The 21910-nt window shown below is 44.0% G+C and overlaps 1 protein-coding gene across 4 annotated transcripts in view; it reads left to right on the forward strand.

Moving 5' to 3' along the window:
* The first annotated feature begins 264 nt into the window (after window positions 1-264).
* Window positions 265-21910, forward strand: part of ARID1B (AT-rich interaction domain 1B) — a 399594-nt gene continuing 377948 nt past the window's right edge. For all 4 annotated transcript variants that reach the window (XM_054570149.1, XM_054570150.1, XM_054570152.1 and 1 more), the window contains exon 1: window positions 265-1974. In XM_054570149.1, the coding sequence (XP_054426124.1) occupies window positions 265-1974 (1710 nt within the window). The remainder of the gene's footprint in view (window positions 1975-21910) is intronic.

Raw genomic sequence — 21910 nt, forward strand, 5'->3', positions numbered from 1 at the left:
TTTACCCATATCCGGGTTAGAGAGGAAAAAAGTTTTCATTTAAACCTGAACTCAAAACTTTCACCGTGAAATCACACAGCGGGAGCAGGCCCAGACCGTAAGGCGTGACTCCCGGTTCGGCTCCGGCGGGGCCTTCGGAGGGGGAGGGGGCTCGCTCGATCCCCGTCGGGGCGTGTGGATGCGCACAGGAGGGGCCGCGGACTAAAAAGTGGGTTTTATTGTCTCCCCCCACCCCCCGCCCGGCCTCGCCACGCCGCGGCGATCATGGCCGCGCGGGCAGCAGCGGCGGCGGCGTCGTCGCGGGCAGGCAGTGGCGAGCGGCGGGCGCCCCCCGGGCCGCGGCCGGCGCCCGGGGCCCGGGACCTGGAGGCGGGGACGCGCGGCGCGGCGGCGGCGGCGGCCCCGGGACCCATGCTGGGGGGCAGCGGCGGCGACGGCCTGAACAGTGTGCACCACCACCCCCTGCACCCCCGTCACGAACTGAACATGGCCCATCACGCGAGCGCGGCCGCCGCCGCCAGCTCTAACAGCGCCAAGAGCGGCGGATCCGAGGCGGCTCTCAAGGAGGGTGGAAGCGCCGCCGCGCTGTCCTCCGCCTCCTCCGCGGCGTCCTCCTCTTCCTCCGCGTCGGGCCCGGGCTCGGCCATGGAGACGGGGCTGCTCCCCAACCACACACTGAAAACCGTTGGCGAGGCCCCCTCCGCGCCGCCCCACCAGCAGCACCACCACCACCATGCCCACCACCACCACCACCATGCCCACCACCTCCACCACCACCACGCACTACAGCAGCAGCTAAACCAGTTCCAGCAGCAGCAGCAGCAGCAGCAGCAGCAGCAACATCCCATTTCCAACAACAACAGCCTCGGCGGCGCGGGCGGCGGCGCGGCTCAGCCCGGTCCCGACATGGAGCAGCCGCAACATGGAGGCGCCAAGGACAGTGCCGCGGGCAGCCAGGCCGACCCCCCGGGCCAGCCTCTGCTGAGCAAGCCGGGCGACGAGGACGACGCGCCGCCCAAGATGGGGGAGCCGGCGGGCGGCCGGTACGAGCACCCGGGCCTGGGCGCCCTGGGCGCGCAGCAGCCTCAGCCGGTCGCCGTGCCCGGGGGCGGCGGCGGCGGCCCGGCGGCCGTCTCCGAGTTTAATAATTACTATGGCAGCGCTGCCCCTGCGAGCGGCGGCCCCGGCGGCCGCGCCGGGCCTTGCTTTGATCAACATGGCGGACAACAAAGCCCCGGGATGGGGATGATGCACTCCGCCTCAGCCGCCGCCGGAGCCCCCAGCAGCATGGACCCCCTGCAGAACTCCCACGAAGGGTACCCCAACAGCCAGTACAACCATTATCCGGGCTACAGCCGGCCCGGCGCGGGCGGCGGCGGCGGAGGCGGAGGCGGAGGAGGAGGAGGAGGAGGCAGCGGAGGAGGAGGAGGAGGAGGAGGAGCAGGAGCGGGAGCTGTGGCGGCGGCGGCCGCGGCGGCGGCAGCAGCAGCAGGAGGCGGCGGCGGCGGCTATGGGGGCTCGTCCTCGGGGTACGGGGTGCTGAACTCCCCCCGGCAGCAGGGCGGCGGCATGATGATGGGCCCCGGGGGCGGCGGGGCCGCGAGCCTCAGCAAGGCGGCCGCCGGCGCGGCGGCAGGGGGCTTCCAGCGCTTCGCCGGACAGAACCAGCACCCGTCGGGGGCCACCCCGACCCTCAACCAGCTGCTCACCTCGCCCAGCCCCATGATGAGGAGCTACAGCGGCAGCTATACCGACTACAGCAGCCCCAGCGCGCCGCCGCCGCCGTCGCAGCCCCAGTCCCAGGCGGCGGCGGGGGCGGCGGCGGGCGGCCAGCAGGCGGCCGCGGGCATGGGCTTGGGCAAGGACATGGGCGCCCAGTACGCCGCTGCCAGCCCGGCCTGGGCGGCCGCGCAACAAAGGAGCCACCCGGCGATGAGCCCCGGCACCCCCGGCCCCACCATGGGCAGATCCCAGGTAACCCCCGCGCCGGCCGGGCCTGCTTCCGCCGCGGCGGCCTCGGCGCGCGCCGCGAGCCCTAGTTTCTTTCTTTCCGCGTACTTTTTCTGCGTCTTGTGCCGGGGGAGGCGGGGGCGAGGCGCCCAAAGCCATTTTTAAGTCGCGGCTGCCTCCCTCCGAGGCTGGGGCGCGCACCGGGTCCGAGTGCGCGGCCCGGGGGCCTGGCGAGGGGTCTGGCCGAGGGCCGGGCCGGGCCGGGCGCGGGCATTGCCGGCGGCCGAGCACCCCGCCTCGCCACCCCACCCCAGGCCCGAGCCGCGCGCGCCGGAGCCGGGGACTGCGCCGCCTGGCAGCCGGGTGGGCGCCGGGGACGGTCGGGCGGCTTTTGTAACGAAATCGGCGCTCTGGCCGGTACGGTCTGGACGGGAATATTGACCCCGTCTTCTCAGCGCCAACAATGAGCTTTAACTGGGGGAAAGAATGAGGAACTTTGTCCTACCTCCAGCCACACCACGTTCCCTCCTAGCTTCCAAGGTGAAGGAGGAAAAATAGGTTATCTTTGTGGCAACCGAGTGTGTTTTTCGTAGTTATGCCCGGCCATTCAGAGATTTTCGATGCGGGCTGTGAGTCGGAATGTTGGGTAGCAAAAATAATACCCAAGCGTACACCGATGAGGAGGTAGGATATTCTAAAATATATCGATTCTTTCCTAAGAATCGCCAGGAAATCCATTTTTGGCTTACGGGCTGCTTGAAAGGAGTCACCTTCAACAGATAGGCTGTTTGAAAGGAACACATTCCGGGTAAATTGAACTTATTTTGATCATGGATTAGGCATACATTTTATTCAGCAAGTCCAGGAAAATAGCAGACCAGTGAAAATTGATCTTTTTGGCTCGGATTTATTTGGATTTTCTTTAATTTGCTGTCACCCAAGTCCTACAGCGTCATTAGAAGTGTCCTGCAATCTTGCCGTTCCTTGCTCAGAGGCTGAGCCTGAAGACTGACTTGATCTCCTTTGCAAGGTTTGGAATTTGAATTGTGGAGGTAAACTGGCTGTAATAGTCTCCAGACAGCTGCCTCTGAGTTGACATCTAATCTGCCATCTGATTGGCTCCCCTCTCACCATTGGGCATTTAGCACTGCTGATGTAAATAGAAGTGCTGAGCAGTACAGTCACAAAAATTCTTGCCACAAATAATATCTGAGCTCCATTACAAGCAGATGTTAGGTTGAATATTATTTAAAGCTTAAATTATTAGGAATCATATTATCAATAAGAGGATTAAATACATAAAAAACATGACGCTGGTGTCCAATATTGGGCATTTACAAAATTCAGATCTTTGGAAATCCTAACATGGACATTGCATGTATCACAGTCTTTCATTGTAGGGTGAGGAAATGGCAGTTGAAAAATAATTAAACCAACGATTTTTAGCAGTTTTTGGATTTGTTAAGCTTTTATAAGTGTGCCCCCTATAAGTTCACAGACTAAACTATGAGAAAATTTTGAATTACGTCGTCACAATTTAATATAAAATTAAAAGTTATGCTATTAAAAATTTCAAGATTCTGATGTACAATATTTTTTAGTGAAATTTAATTAGCTTTATAACAAGAGTGAAGCTACACTTATTGTAATTTGTGTTTTTAACAATTACAACTTTTAAGATGTTTGTAGATACGGTGTTTTAGTTAGAATTGACATTATATTTGAAAAATAAAATGAAGTGAGAAAACCATATAAGTTTTGAAGACGATTAGTTAAAGGGAACAATGGGTATTCTTGTGAAATACTAAAAGTCATATTTACTTCTGATTTGGAGAAGACAGAATCACCTCAAGAACCTTTTTCCTTCGTAATTACTTTGTTAGATCAGGTGATGTGAGCCCTATTTGATCTGCTTACCCAGTGAATTAGGGAACCTGTATTACATGCAAGTTGTGTTGGGTGTGTTCCTCCCAAATAATTTTTCTTTCATAGACCTCTTAATGCTATGAAAGTTTAAAAAATTTTAATCCATTAGAAAGTAATGACAATGGTTGTAATATATATTTTCACTCAACTCATTTAGTTAGGAAGGTATATTTTAATAATAATCATATCTTAGAGGAGAGACTTGTCTGAGTGAAAGACTGAATTTAACTGATAATCATGTGACTCTCAGGCTGAGGACATTGATGCCCACGGCTTTCAAATCTTTACTCAGTGGAGTTTTACTTTTAATGATAATATATTTTTTCCATTCTTTAGAGAAAATTTGCGATTTCAATTTTATTTTTGATTTGCACAGGTAAAAACATTATAGAGAAACCTTGTGTAAATAAACCCATGTAATTAATTTTAAACAGATTTGCTTTGTCAGCTTGCTTTTAAAGGGACAGTTTAAAATTCACAGCTCTGTAAACTAGAAACGAAAGGATGATAGAGGCAGATGGAGGTTCGTGTGACTTTAGAGGATTATTTCTTTATGGTACCAATCATTTTAAGTATTTTGTTTTCTTGGAATGAGAGTGAATCCATTATGTCCTCAGTGTGACCCTTGGGAATAGCTTTTTTATTTTTGAGGGGGAAGAAAAATGACAGGCATATGACCTAGATTCATAGATTTCTTTTTGGTACCTTACCGTATAACATGTGGAATGTGTCTTTTTTATATATATATACACATATATATATATTTTGAACACTAGTATTACTTAGTATTTGTTACGGTAAATGACTAAGAAACAGTCATTTGTCCAAAATATTAAATTAGTACATAACTATAGGTCATAAAATGCTATTAAATCACGTTGTTAAATGATGAAATTTTCTTATGGCTTTTAACACATTTAGTTTCATTTTTGATTTTAGGAAATGGTTTATATTGGGTGGCAAATGTTTTTTGTGATTAGGAACAAAACACACACATATGGTAGGGAGAGGGTCTTTTTAAAAAGCGAAATAGGCTATTTTATGATACAGTTTTGGGGTTTTGTGAGATAAAGTATTCAGGTTGAGCAGTCTCAGAAGGAATACTGAGGTTTACTCACATAACTAAGATTTTATAATGTCTGCATTTGCCCGGGATTCCATTAATGCTACTTCAACTTTAGTTTTATAGAATATAATACAATGTAATAAAAAGAGCCTTATTTACCACTAAAAGAAAAGTGATTAGCTGGCTTACAAAGCAGGAAGTTAAAGGCTGGTTCCTGATTACTTTAAAATTTGTATAGGATACATTATAGCTAACATAACACCACTCCCCATTTCCTCTCCCCCCAATGAAATGGACCCTATCTGATATTTTAAATCTTGTAAAGAAATTTTTGTGGCCTAAATTTATGTATTTACTGAGGTATGGCTGGCTGGCTTCTCTATCATGAGAAGATGTGAAATTGGCAACTGTGGTTCATAGAAAAGGACTGTCATTTAAAAAACAAAGAAAATATAAAAATGCCTACAGTTTTCTGTTTTCCTAGGTTACTTGGGTTGAAATTATGCACGGTTTAAAATTGTTTTCATTCAGATCCTGCTTTCAGTGTACTTACTTTGACAGTTTTTTTTTTTTTAAATGGCAACTGCTCTTTAAAACAGCTATCACTTAAATTTATGTTCATATTAACACAAAATCGATACGTATATTCCAGGAGGGAACAACATAGCCTTAGCTCGGGTGTATGATGAGGTACCTTAATCCCTCTTTTTTCTTTGGTTTTGTTATTTTATCTATATTTAGGAATGAATTTTTGGCAAGCCTTTTTATACTCGTTCCATTTTTCCCAGTCTCATATAGTATCAGAAGTGTGTACCTATCCCTAAACAGTGTGCTCCTTCATTAGAATGAGAATAATGTCTTAACTTTGGTATAAAAACAGTATTAATTCTGGTTTGAGAACCTTTTTTTAGAAATATAAGACAATGTAGAGGAAGACTCTTAATATAAACTCATTTGGTAATTTTATTAGACACAGACACATTTTTAAAAAGATAGATGTATTACAGTGGGGTTGAGTTTTCAGTTCTATTTTTTTTTTCCAGTTCTATTTCTTATTAATGGACTCTCTTACTTTATAATTTGGGGCAGTGTGTATCTAAACAAATGACTCCTGATGTAATGGGAACTTACTTATTTCCCTAGATTAAATACCGGTATGACAGGCAAACTGAAAAGATGATCATTTCATTTATTTAACCCTGTCCTCTCCTAGGAAGAAAGTGGTTTGATTTTAGATTTGTTGAGGTCTATGACATTTTGCCATTTTTTTTGAAGACTGATTTTGGAGATTTAAATTTTATATGCATTTGTGTAGGAAACTATGTGAGCTTTTTGCCCAGTGTCTTAAGTATAGATCGAGACTTGCTTTTCTCCTTACACTAGGCGGACACTGCTCAGTTAATGGATCTGTGTGCTTTGATCCCTATTTGTGGAAAAGGAACTAATATTTCACTTGTGTCACTTTCATTTTGGGCTTGTAGATGTGTAAATGTGAGGCTCATATTTATGTTTGAAAGAACAGTTGTGTTACTTAAAGCAACAAATTTATGGAGGCGCAAAATGAATATTAATAAGACTCATTCCATTAATTTTTTTTGCAATATTTACATTTTAAAAATGAAGGTTACAAAATTTTTATGGCATTTTACAATGCTGATTGTACCTAAGGGGCCACTTCCATGTCCTTGGCCCTTTTGGAACTGGGCAGTTTCGGTAGCAAGCCTGTTTAAAGGTGCCCTTCCTCGATGAGGAGACGTGCAGGTTCTCTGTGGACGTGGCAAGGAGAGCCGCGCGCTGGCTGCGTGTGCTGCGCGAGGCGGAGCCACCCCGAGTCCCCGTTGCCTGTGGTGGGGAGCAGGACCAGGCAAAACTCTCATCCTCCGGGGAGAGAGACATCCATGTATATTTATGTGACGTAAACGTAGCTCCCTCATGCACTGTTGCTTTCTCCAGTGTGGAGGCTATTTATACAAGACGTAAGTGGCCCTCTTTGGTTTAATTAGGTGATTGAATGAATTAATTTTGATCTAAAAACTTGGTATACTTTAGTGACTTTTCCCTCTTAGAAATTTGATGAAAAGAAAATGATTTGGGTATTGTTGCCTAGGTATCATTAAGTATCCATTTATTTTGCCTTATGCTAACATCAGAATAAATGGAATTGTTAATATACGTATACACATTAAGTAGTTTTAACTTAACAATCCCCATTAATTGAGTGACTGAGTGAATTTATTTATGAAAGTAAAGTATGTGTTTCCTCAGTAAGTTTTCAGCAGATGTGCTGTTGTCAAAATCTAACTTAGAATAATTCTAAGAAACTATTTTCTTAGATTTACTTATTTGAAGAGGATCCAACAGGCAGCCCTCAAACCCACTTCAGAGTGGCCCAAGGCCACAGACATAAGAAGCTGCTGAGTTTGACAGATGAACCAATGAGGAAATTAATTTGTTTCTTGAGTGAAATTTATTGCTAGGAAAAAGACTAACACCCTAAAACTTCAGGCATGCCTGGTTTACCAGGAGACATTCCTGGGTAGATGGCAGCAGACCCCGGATAGACCTGTGACAGCCGGACGGTCCATTGGGATTGGAGCGGGTTCGGCCCCTGCTAACCACCTTCTGCAGAGGCATTTCTCCGTGTCTCCTGCGGGCCTTGGTGAAAGGTGGAACTTGAGAAACACCCAAGAAGTCCGTCCTTATTAGGTGACTCTGGAAGGAAGCCACGTCTGATGAAATCCAGAAGAAAATCCCAGACCACGTTAAAAAAAGGGATGCTAAAAGATATATTTGTATGTATTTTATTGTGGTAAAATAAACATAACATAAAAATTACGGTGTTAACCAGTTCGGTGGCGTTAAGTGCATTTACGTGGTTTCGCAGCCGTCACCCCACCCATTTCCAGAACGTTTTCATCTTCCCAACTTGAAATAAATTTTTTCTTCATGTCAAACTTTAAAACTGTTAGTTATTAATGTGTATTGTAAGCAAAATGATCTTATTTTTATAACCATAAATATTGCCACTTCATAGTTTATTAGTAAATTCTTCCTCAGATGTTCCATAGGAACGTAAATTGGGGTTTTTGTTTGTTTTTAGTCTATTACTTCCTCCTAATTCTAACATTGAGGTAATTGACTTAGGTTTTATTTTTTTGGAAATCTGTGTTGTGTAGGTTACTTGTTTCATTGTCAGTTATGTCGTTAAAAGTTTAAAAACTGCTTTTTGAAGGCTTTTTGCCAAAAGGTGTTGGGGCACTTTATTGAGAAAAATTTGGGACTTTGTTAGATAATAGGAAATGGAAATCAACTATTATCGTGATCATTTTCCCCTTTTTTTCCTGTCTTTTGCATTTTCAGCCTCTTCTTAAAATTATTGGTTTTATCTTCCTACAATTACTGGACATCATGTACAGTGATAATTTTTTCTGTTTGTGTTTTAAGTTGTGGGGCATACCACCCCCCCAACCCAGAGCAAACAACCAGCCCACGTGATGCTGTGTCCATTTTCTTACTGTTCTGAGCCCCAGATTTGTGCTTTTTCCCCTCATGTTTTTAATTTGTAGTCCTCTGCAAAACTGCAGAAATTCTTGGTACGTGAAAAAATTCCTAAATTCAGATGATTGGCCTTTTAATTGTATTTTAGAGACAGCTGCAGAGGGATACTCCTTAGATTCTGAATAGACTTTCTTGTGAAAGACTTTATATGAGTAAACTATTGGAATTGTATTTCAGCTGCTATCGATGCTGATATATATAGTCACATCTTTCTATGATCAGTTATGTACTGCAGACCGGATTACACAGAGGGCACTGAGAAAATGAACTGTGCTGTGAAGATCTTGTCGTGGGCAGCAACAATTGTTTCTTACGGTGTAAACATTTAGCATTTGTGTATGCTGTGCGGTGTATGTTAGATAAATATCTACTGCAGATGGTCAGTTGGCAAATACTTATTGAACACCCATTCTCTTAGTCAGCCTTGGACCCGACCCAGCCAGCGGCCAGGGTCCGGGTACCTCTGCTGCTCTGCTGCGCAGTTCAGGTGGAGGGACGCTGCCAAGCCTGCTTCCACTGTACCTGGGCATGGGGTTTTGGCACCATGGACTTAGAATTGGTCCATTTAAACAAAGTGCAAACAGCAACCATGTGGGTCAGCATTCTGCTGGCCTGCTTCTTTTGGGAGGGGGAGTGGATTTTGGCAAAACAAGTCATTGTAGATTGTTGTGATGAAGCTGATAGGAGCTAGGGGCACTTTTTACATTTCTACCAATCAATGACTGGCTTTGTGCCAGGGCAAAATATAGATCCACTACAGAGAATAATAACTAAAATAAGGGAAATGTAATCATTTTGAAATTTATATGGAATGGTCCTTTTTCTTTATCTCAGTTTTCTACATTACTTGGGCTGCTGGGAAAAAAGTTAAAACAGTCTGCTCAGATTTAGGAAGATACTTAGATTGCTCGAGTATTTTTGGGAACTGTTTAGATAATGTATGCTGGCTGAGGAGTAAATTCAGCTACTGCCTTTGGGTCCTGAAATAAACCTTTCAGAAAGGGAGGCATTGATGATTAGTGGAGGCTGTTCCAGAATTCTTAGTATCTCCTGTTTCTTTTTCAGATGAGCCTCTTAGTAGTTAAAGGGCTCAACATACTTCATAGCCTGATTTTGAAATGATTGTTAATTATAATATTTGCCTAGAATTTGGCACCTAGTTTCTTAAATTTTAAGAAGCAAATTTTAAACATTCAATGACCATGTATTTATGCAGGATGGGGCAAAAGGAGGTTTACAGCTGTGAGTACACAAGACAGTTTATTCCTGTATCCTTATTATTTTCCATATGAACAACTGTAAACCTACTTTTGCCCCACCTGTATATATCAAGCTATAAACCCTTTTTAATATCCTTTAAATTCTCTACTTTCAGTTTGTATTTTTTATAATAAATTCACTTTACCCAATGAATTATGAATGACCTTGGAAATGGAAGTGTAAAACATTGTTACTGTACTGCTGAGCAAGTATCTTTTTTGAAGAAGCAGACATATTTCTAAGGAAACTGGTATGTTTCTTGTATATAGTTTATTCTGTGATTAAGAGGAGTTATGAGAGAATATGAATATATTGCAAGGCAGCTGATGTAATGGAAAGAACATGGACTTGGAGTTGGTCAGACCTTCGTTCTTTTGTAGGTTTCAGTGCTCAGTTTCCTTTTCTGAAATCTTGCTTGCTGGGCAGGGTTATCACTGAGGGCCTTGCTGTGAATCCTTTGGCACCTGTACCGGCCACCTCTCCTGTTACCTTCCTTCCCATTGGTGTGGGGACCTGGTTTCTGTCCTCTGCCTGGTGCTACCCCACTTCTGGGTGTGGTCAAGGAGGAGTCCCCGCCTCCATCAATCAGGTGACCCCAGTCGCTCCCAGCTGCAAAATTCTGTGTGACTCTGAATTTTAAAAAACAGTGCTTTATCAGTTATGCACCACTGAACAACTTATTAAACTACAGTAGCTCCCAGACATGTTCAGCGAATATAAACTGAGACCTGTGCAAATACACAGACTTTGTGAATTCCACTGTAATTTCCCTCACAAAATGCAGTTTTGCATTGATCGGGACTCTGGTGAACAGTGACGTGAGTTGGTTTCGGTTTACCAGTGGTGCGTGGGGCGCTGCCGTTGGGACGGGCTGCTGTCCCATTTACTGTGCCATCCCTAATATTCATTAGTGAGTTGTGTTCTCTGGCTAAGAATCATTCCTTTCTTACACTTCTTAGACCTTCCTCCTTTCATAATCTGTAAAAATGACTGGCTTTTTAGGGGAAGTACTTTGGCATAGGAACCAAGTTTCAGAAATTTAAAGCTAGGCTTTTTTGAGATTCTGGGTGGCGGACTTGTGGTCTCTCATTAGTTGCTTCTGTGTCTGCTCCACTTCACTGAATATCTGATTCACATTTGGTCCTTAGCAAGACTACAGTTTACTAGGCTGCTCTCAAATAGTCAGGGAATGTCTGATCTTTGAACGCCAGAGTTCTGCCTCAGATACATCGAGAAGAATAGCTTTTATAAAAAGTTTTTTAATACTGAGATTTATAAAAGTGGCAGGGACAAAATTCAATTCTATAATGAACAAATACTGAGCACTGCTTGGTGCTTAAGATACAAAAAGCAAATATAACATATGATCCATAATTTTCCCTGGTGAATTATCATAGAGCCCTGGTGTTTAACTAAGTGGAAATTAAAATGAATGACTACATTATTCTGCAGTTCTATGCAGAAAGACTGTATCCCTCAAAGTGCATCATCGAAGAACACTTTGAGGAGTAGTTAATAATGCATCCAAACTGAAAATTTCCTGATGGTGTATTATACATTTGCAATATCAGTTTCAAGGAAATCTGTCTGGTCATTGTGCTTAGAGATTGTTCCTAGGTGCTATGGTACTGGTGAGAAAGTGATCTTAATTTGGATTTTGTTTTGGGTGTTATACAGTGATCTTTCTGCTAAAAATGACTTTATAGTATTATCAGCATGAAGGAATTAAACCTCAATACACTTACTTCACCGTATTGAACAGTCTTCTCTCTGGGAGTTTTGGGACTACAAGTTTGTGTCACCAGAGGGAGAGCTGGGGTATCAGACAGGTGTTTGTGGAGAGCCTACTGTGCGCTTGGCACTGAGCTGGTTGACTCTAGAGGGACATCTCTCCCAGAGACTAGATTGGGGCATAGGCAGGTGTGGGAAAACTCGGTGCAAATCAGCTCTGAGCAGCTAAGAGCAGGTTTAGGAGCTGCACACCAGGTGTCCAGGGAAGAAGGCAAGCAGGAAGAGCCGAGGGCGTGCAGGTTCCAGAACCCGGAAGCGTGGATGTTTCCCGTCTGTGTGGCCTTGGGCAAGTGACTTCACCTCTCTGAGATTTGTGGTTCCCTAATTTCTAAAGGGATAGAAGGAGTACTTACGCAACTGTTGTGAGAAGTAGACCTAGAGTACAGATAAACTATTTGGCAAGGAAAGGGATGTGTTCATACAGTAATAAAGGACTGTACTTTCTCATGGATCAGTTAACAGCCTATTAGTCTTCTCGGAATTAGTAGGTTAACACTTGAAGTTTATTTCTCATCTAGATATTTCAGTTTTTTTTTTCTTTAATTGCCTGCCATATCTTTACCTCGGTGAGTAGGATAAGTTATGGAGCAACTGATCACATCTCTAAAGTGCCTTCCATAATTTCCCAGTTTTTTTAGCCATTTTTTTAAACTGGTAAGGAAAAATTCAGAAGACCGCTAATTGGAGTGCTGAAAGCGCACCACCATCAGCAAACGGTAAGCGCCCTAGGTGTAGGGACACAGTACCGGAAAAACAGATGTCCAAAGAATATGCATACATTGTTGAACTTTGTATCATTCCTTGTTTATCAAAGAGGGATGTCCTTAGATTGTTAAGTGAATATTGGTGACTCAAATAAGTAAAATAGTTTGTGGGATTTTTTTATTTTCCTTCCTGTTCCATGTAATTAGACATATGGATTTGAGTAACTCTGGCCTTGTAAGCAATCTGAATTTTGAGCTGAAGGAGATGAGTGGTAGGCAGACAACTTTCCCAATTTTGAAGTGGACCTTTTGCTTCGAATTATTTTTTTCATATATTAAACAAGTAGTTGATTATTGTTAACTCTTGAGAGTTACAACTGTTCAGTTATAGTCACGTTTGTTATGATTTTGCTGGGTTTAAAAATCCCCCCTTTCTCCCCTGCTCATGCCAGCTCCCCTTCATTTCATTTGGCCGAGGCGGGGGACCCGGCAGGTGCCGTGCAGACAGCGGGCAGAGCTGCGCCTCCTCAGGGCTGGTTTCTCACCTCCTATCCGTTAGTGCCGCACGGCTTTGATGCTCTTTCTCCATTGAGACGTTTGTCAGAAGCATTCGCACTTTAAAACAGCTTTACTTTAATCTACAATTATTTAGTGAAGATAGGACCCAAAAAGCAATTTTTTTGTGTGTAGTGCCTTAAGTTCTTATAATCCTCTATATCGCCATGTTATTAGTGAGAGAGAAGAGCATGAAAGGAGAAGGTCAATTTTATGTAAGACAGTTACGTGTATTTGGATAACTTTGAAAGAGTGTTGCTTTTTAGCTTAACTACCCTTTCCTGGTCTTAAGTAGTTTTATGGTTTGTTGAAAAACTAGTGCAAAGAAGTTGTAATCAGCCCTTGGGAATCTGAATAGGCAAATCACAGACTGGGTGAACATATTTATAATATGTATATTTTACAAAGAACTTATTTGCAAAAAATGTATGAAGAACAACAACAAACCAAAAATAAGAAGAACTATCCAGTTTTTTTTTTTTTCAAATGTGCAGAAGACTTGAACAGATGTTTCACAGAAGAAAAGGTGGACAGCATCAGAGTATTGGCAATAGAGGCAGGCCACAGCGAGACACCGCTTCCTGCCCATTCGTACGCTGTAATAAAAAGGGCTCACAACACCGAGTACAGGCGAGTGTATGAGAAACTGGTGAACCAATTTGGAGAATGGTTTAGCAGTTTCTTTTAAAGTTAAATGTATGTATATTCATTGATCCTGATAAGTGCATTCATAGGAATTTACCTAAGAGAAATAAAACATTTCACAAAAAGACTAACAAGTATTTTCTCAGCAGTCGAATATTTATAATAGTCCAAGTGTGGCAGTAACCCTAATGACCATCGATTAAAAAAAAAAAAGGATAAACAAAGCAAAACAAAAAAAGAAGTTGTAATCAGCTGTTAAGATATTTGAGCCAACTGGTTGTCAATATGTTGAAGTTGAAGTTGTATTCTCAGTGCATCTAGGAATTTCAGATAAATGCATTTTATGAAGAGGGAGAAATACCAGCATGGCCAAACGGGTAAAGCTGAAATCTGGATTTGATTTGCATGTGTGCTGGTTTTTAGGGACTCTCGGAGTTTCACACATGAAATAGACTAGGTAGTGTGTGCGGCATCACATGATCAAAATATTTTTCCCCTTGCTGCTGCCAGAAGCTATCTATGGCTTTGCAACAATCTTACTTGTTGGGCATCATGCCAAGATGTTTAAGACAACCCCTTACGTGAGCTGTTCCATTCTTAACCTCTTTGACTGAAGTGCCGTGACCTTCACATATGTAGATTAGCCATGTGCTCTGTGAATTGAAACTTGCTGCCTCAGGAAGAAAGGGTCTTTCTTTTTATTCCACTGGGAATTTGACAGCCATTCATCCCTGACCTGGGCAGAGGTAATGCAAGGAAATTGGATTCACATGGAACACGGACAGATAAGACAGGGAGGCAGGCAGGCTTTCTGCCTTGTGGAGGGTGGATGTTCTGTGGTGTGGATAATGTGCTGACGGGAAGGGTCTGAGGAAAGCAGCGACAGGGGCCTTGGAACAATGTCTTTTAAAAAAGGAAATTGTTGTTATGGGCATTTCTAATTAGTTTTGACTCTGTTCTTCTTTCCTAACTTAAGTTTTTGAAATCTTTTCTGAATTTTTATTTCTTAATACTTCTTAATAATTAAATAATTTTAATCTTGTGGAAAAACAGAGGCTATACGTACATTTAATTTAGGCGAGCCTTTCAAAAGTAGAAGTCATGTCCTGGCTGGTGTGGCTCAGTTGGTTGGGTATCATTCTGTAAACTGAAAGGTCGCCAGTTTGATTCCCGGTCAGGGCACATACCTGGGTTGCGGGTTTCGTCTCTGGTCAGGGCGCATGGAAACCAGTCGATGTTTCTCTCCCTCTCTTTCTCCTCCTCTTTTTCTCTCTTTAAAATAGAAAATTAAAATTAAAAAAATTTTAAAAAAGTAGAAGTCATTAGAATGTTGGAAAGATGAATATTACCATCTGTATGTGGAAGAATCAGCATGTTTTTTGTCTTTACCCTGTACAATTTTCAAATGAACTGATTCTTACAGAGATAGCTTTAGTCATGGGTACGTTCCTACTCAGTCTTGTAGTGACTAATAAAAGTAAATAATGAAAAGTGGAATTTTAGATTTTTATTTGACAAAACCAGTTTAAAAGAATGTTTATCTTTGTTAGTAAACACACTTGAAATTAATAAAATTCAGTATAAATAATAGTCATGACACTTGATTAGGGTGATATGACAGAATTCAGAAGGAAAGTTCTCGTTACAAAGAATAATGGGTCTGAAGCAGTTGGTTCTTCATCTTGTTTCTTAGCAAAAGGAGGGGTGGTTGGGGCGGTCGGAAATGCGTGAGTGCTTCCGTGTGCTTTTCGGCGTCAGCCTTCGCTCCGTCCCTCAGAGCCGGTGAAATACTCTGGGTCAGGGCATCTGTAAGGGGCTCTGTGGGAGGGAGGCGCTGCAGGTGCCCAGCTCTTTCTCCAGGGCACAAAAGCGGACGTCTGCCTGGGGATGTGCACGAGGCATTCAGGAGGCAGAATTATCCCTTGACTCGAGGAAGACTTGTTTCTCTTCCATCTGAGGACTGACAGACATTAGGGAACGTGTCTGATCGTCATGATGGAGAACGTGCGGGCTGTCACGGGTTTCCGCTAACGTGGCAAACATAAGGAGTGCGTAGGTCTTACCAGCATCTTTCTGTGCAATTGGGACGATGGAGCGGCAGTTGGCCCACAAAATTAAGTGAATGCAAGGGTGGAGGTGAGGGGGAGTGGCCAGACCTGAAAAGACAGAGTAGTTCTGCAGTTGGAGAAGGAGCGAGGCGGGCATGTGACTGAAGTCCGAGCGGACAAGGGCCAGGGGCCCTCCTGGGAGAGCAGCTAGCTGGGTGCCGACGAGGCAGGAAGGATGTTAAGGTGGTAGTGAGGTAGCAGCCAAACCTGGCGCACGCGCACGTGCGTGTTCAAGAGTGGCCTGTATAAGACTTAGATGGGGACCCATTCTGGTCCGCTGTGATTGGTAAAACTCTTGTAAACACTTTGCTTCCGTTTCATTCTTGGTCTCTCAAAGAAAGAAGTGCAGGTTCAGAGAAAGGTTTTTAGGAGAGCCCTAGTGATTATGATATAATAAGAACAGTAACAGTAGTAATAGCTCCTGTTATTGAACACCTACTATGTGTGCTAGCACATTGCATGAATTTTCTTAAGGTGTATCATTACTTTTTATTTCATTTTTAAAAATTATACTTTATTGATTATGCTATTACAGTTGTCTTGAATTTTCCCCATTTGTCCCCCTCTACCCAGCACCCCCCACACTCTCAGGCAGTCCGCCCACCCCTGTTCATGTCCATGGGTCCTGCATGGAAGTCCTTTGGCTGCTCCATTTCCTGTGCTGCACTTTACGTCCACGTGGCTATTCTGTAACCACCTATTTGTAGTTCTTAATCCCCTCACTGCTTCTCCCACTCTCCCCCTCCCCCTCCCATCTGGCAGCCATCAAAACGTTCTCTGTATCCACAGTTCTGTCTCTGTTCTTCTTGTTTGCTTAGTTTGTTTTTTGGCTTCAATTGTTGATAGATAATGTATTTTTTCTTTGCCGTTTTCTTGTTAACAGTTTAGATCTTTTTCTTAAATAAGTCCCTTTAACATTTTATATAATAAAGGTTTGGTGATGATAAACACCTTCAGTTTTCTTTATCTGCCTTTCAGTTCTAAATGATAGCTTTGCTGGGTGGAACAATCTTGGCTGTAGGTCCCTGCTTTTCATGATTTTGAATATTTCTTGCCAGCCCCTCCTTGCCTGCAAGGTTTCTTTTGAGAAACCAGCTGACAGTCTTATGGGAACTCCCCCGCAGGTAACTTTCTTCTTTTCTCTTGCTGCTTTTAAGATTCTCTCTTTATCTTTAACCTTTGGTCTTTAATTATGATGTGTATTAGAGTGACCTCTTTGGTCTATCTTGTTTGAGACACTCTGTGTTTTCTGGACCTACATGTCTGTTTCCTTCACCAAATTAGGGAAGTTTTCTTTCATTATTTTTTCAAATAGATTTCTAATTTCCTGCTCTTCCTCTTCTCCTTCTGGCACCCCTATGAAATGAATGTTGGACTGCCTGAAGTTGTCCCAGAGGCTGCTTATACTATCCTCATTTTTTTTTTTTTAGATTCTTTTTCCTTCTTGTTCTGATTGGTTTTTTCCTTCTTTATCTTCTAAATCATTGACCTGATTCTCAGCTTCATCCACTCTGCTGTTGTTTCCCTGTAAATTGTTCTTTATTTCAATTAGTGTATCCTTCGTTTCTGACTGGGTCTTTTTTATGCTGCCGAGGTCCTCTCTCAGTTCCTAGAGCATCCTTATAACCAGTGTTTTGACCTCTGCATCTGATAGATTGCTTATCTCCATTTTGTTCAGTTCTTTTTCTAGAGTTTTGATCTGTTCTTTCATTGGAGCCATGTTTCTTTGTCTCATTTTGGTAGCTTCCCTGAGTTTGTCTCTGTGTATTAGGTAGAGCTGCTTTGACTTGATGTCTTGGTAATGTGGCTTAATATAGTGGGTGTCCTGTAGGGTCCAGTGGCACAGCCTCCCTATCACCCAAGCTGGGTACTCAAGGTGCGCCCTTCGTATGGGCTGATCACACCCTCCTTTTGTAGTTGAGCCTTCGTTGCAGTTGGCAGATCATTGGAAGGAATTTACCCAGGCTAGTCAGCTGCAAGGACTGGCTGCGTCCACAGACCACCAACCTCTGCCCTCTGTGGAGGATCGGCTGTGCAGGAGCAGGGTGGTGATGTTTTGATGTGATCTGTAGCTGTCCACTGGGTGCACTGGCCGTTTCCTGGGTGGTGCAGGCCAACGTCAGCCCCCGCCTGTGTTTTGTTGAGGACCACCCTGCCTGAGCTGTAAAGCACCCTGAGATGGCTGCTACTTGTGCTGGGCTTGGAGATTCCCAGGTGAAGCCAAGCTGTGAATCTTGGCTGGCTGCTGCTTGTGCAGTGCTTGGGGCTCACTGAGACCAGCTATTGCTTGTCTGATAGGATTTAGAAAGTTGGGAAGCATGCGCCGAGACCACCCCTTCATATGGAAAGCAGCTTGTGTTGGCCTATAAGTTGGGTGGGGCATAGTGTCTGGGGATCTTCAAGGTGGGTGAAACAGGGTTAGCCGGGTTGATGGAGTCCCAGATATGGCACTAGCTTGGTGGCTCTGTGGGGAGAGGGTTTGGAAAAGAGACAGTGGCCTCTGCTTGCCTTGATGCCAAGCACTTCAGTCTCTCCCTGTGCACCACTGGTGTCTTTCAAGCTGCTACCCCGGTGCTGGAGCTCAGAGGGAGTGAGTTGGAGTACGTGAGTCCATGTTCTGAGTAGGTGGGTTTTTTGAGAGGAACTGTTGGGGGCTCCAGCAGTTTCTTCACTGACTCCGCCAATCCCTGCTGGTTTTTGCAGCCAGAAGTTGTGGAGACTGATTTTCCTGGCACTAGAACTCCAGGAGGGGTTTGGGGGTGCTGGTGTGGGGCTGGGACTCCTCGCTCCTGAGATATTCCTCCTGAATTTTTATCCACCACATGTGAGCGTGGGACCAGCCCATTCACGTCTGCGTCCCTCCCACCAGTCTGGATGGACGTGGTTTCTTTAATGCTGTAGTTGTCTGACTTCCATTCAACTTGATTTCTGGCTGTTCTGAGTAATGGTTCTCTGTTTTAGTTTTAGTTTTGATGTGGCTGTGTGAAGACATGAGCCATGTTTGCCTATGCTGCCATCTTGACTGGAAGTCACTTTTAAAAATTAATTCATTAATTGCATTTTTATTGAGGTAACATGGCTAATATTATAATTTGATACCTGTATTGTCTTTTGAATGCTTACCACCAAAAGTCTAGTTCCCGTCTCTTACCGTGTATTTGACCCCCTTTGCCCACTTTGCCCTCCTGCACCCCTTCCCCTCTGGTAACCACTCTTCTGTTCTCTGTAGCTATGAGTTTGTTTTGTTAGTGTGTTTGTTACTTTTTTATTTTATATTTCACATGAGTGAAATCATGTGGTTTTTGTCCTTTCTGTCTGACTTATTTCACTGAGCATAATACCCTCAAGCCCATCTATGTTGTAACAAATGGCAATATTGCATCTTTTTATGACTGAGTAGTATTCCGTCGTATATATACCACATCTTATTTATCCATTCTGCCATCAGTGGACACTCAGGTTGTTTCCACATCTTGGCTATTATAAATAATGCTGCAGTGATCATATATCTTTTTGATTTAGTGTTTTCATATTCTTCAGAAAAATATCCAGAAGTGAAATTGCTGGATCATATATGGTAGTCTTATTCTTAATTTTTTGAGGACCCTCCACACTGCTTTCCATAGTGGCTGCACCAATTTACGTTCCTACCAACGACGTATGAGGGCTCCCTTTTCTCCACATCCCTACCAGTACTTATTTCTTGTCTCTTTGATGATAGCCTTTCTAACAGGTGTGTGGTGATATCTCATTGTGATTTCGATTTGCATTTCCCTAATAATTATACTGAACATCTTTTCATATTAATTGCAATCCTTTCAACAGACTTACAATGCAGTCTCCCTATTTTACAGACAAGTAAACTGGTAGAATTAAGAAATTTGTTCCATACCCAGGTTTGTCTGATGCTAAAGTGTACATTCTCTCTACTAAAGGAGTGGTTCTCAAGCCTGTTTGCACATTAGGATCACCCAGGGAGGCAGACGAGGTCCCCAAGACCCTCCCTGTAGGGATTTGGATGCTGTCACCCCCAATTTCTGCCTCCCACAGAGGTCAATGTTGAGTGAGAGGTAAAATTTAAACATTTTTTGTTGTTACTGTTAAGACAGGTAGAATTACATTTTTATAACTGCGGAGCTTTTAGTGTATTTTGGCTTTAGAGCCATACCAGACAAAGAAGGGGAAAGATACTCTGTCCCAGGGCATGAAGGTGACTATGGGATTTTTCGACAGTGTCACTGAACGTTAGTTATGTCCACCTGTTACAGGAACCTGCCCCACAGTGGGTCATTGGTTTGCGTTGAGTCTGAAAGGGGCACGGTGAAACACTCTTGTTACAGAGGAGCACAGACTCTCTTCTGTCCGGGGTTGGTTAAGTGCGGCTGTGACTGAAGTTAGTGAGTTGGGAAAGTGATAGACCAGTGTCTGGCATGTAGTATGTGCTTAAGACATAGCTTGGATGATAGCTGGACGAACGGGTTGGGCGGTGTCTCAGGGTCACCGGGTGTTACAAGTCCAGAAGTCTCATAAGTCCAAGGAAGTATGAAGAAAGAATAGGGGAGGGAGGACAGGTGACAAATAGGGATTAGAAGATTGGCGAGAGGGGAGCTGGAAGAGCAAATTTTAGAGTAAGAAGCCAACAAAAGACAATTTAATGTTCATTATGTGCCCAGAGTGAACTGCGGTGGTAAAGGTTGTAAGACAAACCCCCAAACCAGCATATCTTAAAATAATCCAGATGTTACATACATAGTTAAAGGAAGAAATGTAGAGCAGAAAGAGCCTCCGATCTGGCAAGGTCACTTTGTGACATATTGTCATGATGATTTCTGCCACTGCTGTTGCCACATGGTCATTCTGGAGCCGGAGTCAGTGGCCTTGGAAGACGCGAACAGCACTCAAGCACTGGCCCCGTCAGATGCTTCGCTTCGTTCCTTCCTTCCCTGAGGAGGGTCCGGGCCGGCCAGGCTGGAGGATAGTCAGGGCCGGTCCCGCGGCCCTTTCAGTCGTCCTCTTCCTAATTCTGTCGAAAGGAAGGTACGATACTGGGAGACTTCCCTTTTGTGTTGCCAACTATTCGCCTCTTCTAAAATTTGTCAATAGAACCAAATCTCACAGCCTTAAAGAAATCAGTTTGGCTCATAACCTTGTCTTAGACAAGTGGTGTGAGTTAAATTCCACTTGACCCGTCCTGCAAAGAGAGTGAGCAGTAGGGAAGGGCACAGCCCTGGTACTACTGGCTCTGTGTCTGATTCCTGGGTTTTTGACTTACGGTTTTCTTACCTCCTTCTCACTCCTAAATTGGTGGCCGAGAAGATTTCCAAATGACTGAGCTCCATAATGCTGTGTCTAGCTTAGAATTAAATGAAGGCTTTCTTTTCTCGTTTCCTATTTTATAAAAATACTTGATTTTGCTTTATTAGTTATAATATATCACTACTAGAGTAATCATAGCTTTATAGTTTTTGAAGTTAATGCTGACAACACCTAACTCATTTCAAGCAAATGAATTAACAGTATTTTTAAGATGGCACAGGAAGAAAAAACCAAACAGAACTGGTAACCTTTTTTTTAATGTTGCCATGTGTCATAGGAAAGTTTTTTTCTTAGGACCTTTAATTGTATTTGATTCTTTAAACTTATTTTGCTCCTTATGATAAAACGTATCTTTTGCCTTGAAAGCTGACACCTGCCTACCTGTCTGCATCCTCTCAGGGAATTTCTGTGCTAAGGTATCACTCATCCAGTGCTGTGGTTTTCAACAGTGCAGTCCTAACATTCTGAAACAACTCTGAAAGCCCGAAGAAAATAACTGGCACAACGTTTGTGAACTTAACTCCGTTGGAGAAGAATAAAGCCACGCCCCCCCGCCCCCCAGCATAGATGATAATTATTTGGTTTTCCATGGCAGCGTTCCTTTTTGCCATGTTATAATCACAGTGTGGAGAAGGTAGCCGAGCAGCCGTGGGGCAGCAGTCGGGAAGTGAGGGGCTCGTGGAAGCAGGTGGGTCCTGCCAAACCACAGGGCGGAAACAAGCCCTGCCAGCCAGCACCTGACGGCCTTGCGGGGGAATCTGATGAGAAGCAAGCCAAGCCACCCCTGCCCTGTGCCTTTGAGAGCCTGGGACACCAGTCGGTAGGAGAAACACTGAGTATGGTGATATGGGGACATTTGGAGGGAAGCCTCCCACAGGGCAAAGGCCCTGGGAAGGAAGTGTGGGAAGCCATTGGTGGGGGTGGGTGGGAGACCTAACTTGATGGCCAACAGTTACTGTGAGATACTTTGTTACTTTGTGTGTAGACATGACTCATTCAAGGAAGAGTCAGCATCTACTGTGTGATGGACA

The sequence above is a fragment of the Pteronotus mesoamericanus genome, unplaced genomic scaffold (genome assembly GCF_021234165.1).
Source record: "Pteronotus mesoamericanus isolate MK-2021 breed Mesoamerican mustached bat unplaced genomic scaffold, CSHL_Meso_final contig_20, whole genome shotgun sequence".
Classification (NCBI taxonomy): Eukaryota; Metazoa; Chordata; class Mammalia; order Chiroptera; family Mormoopidae; genus Pteronotus; species Pteronotus mesoamericanus.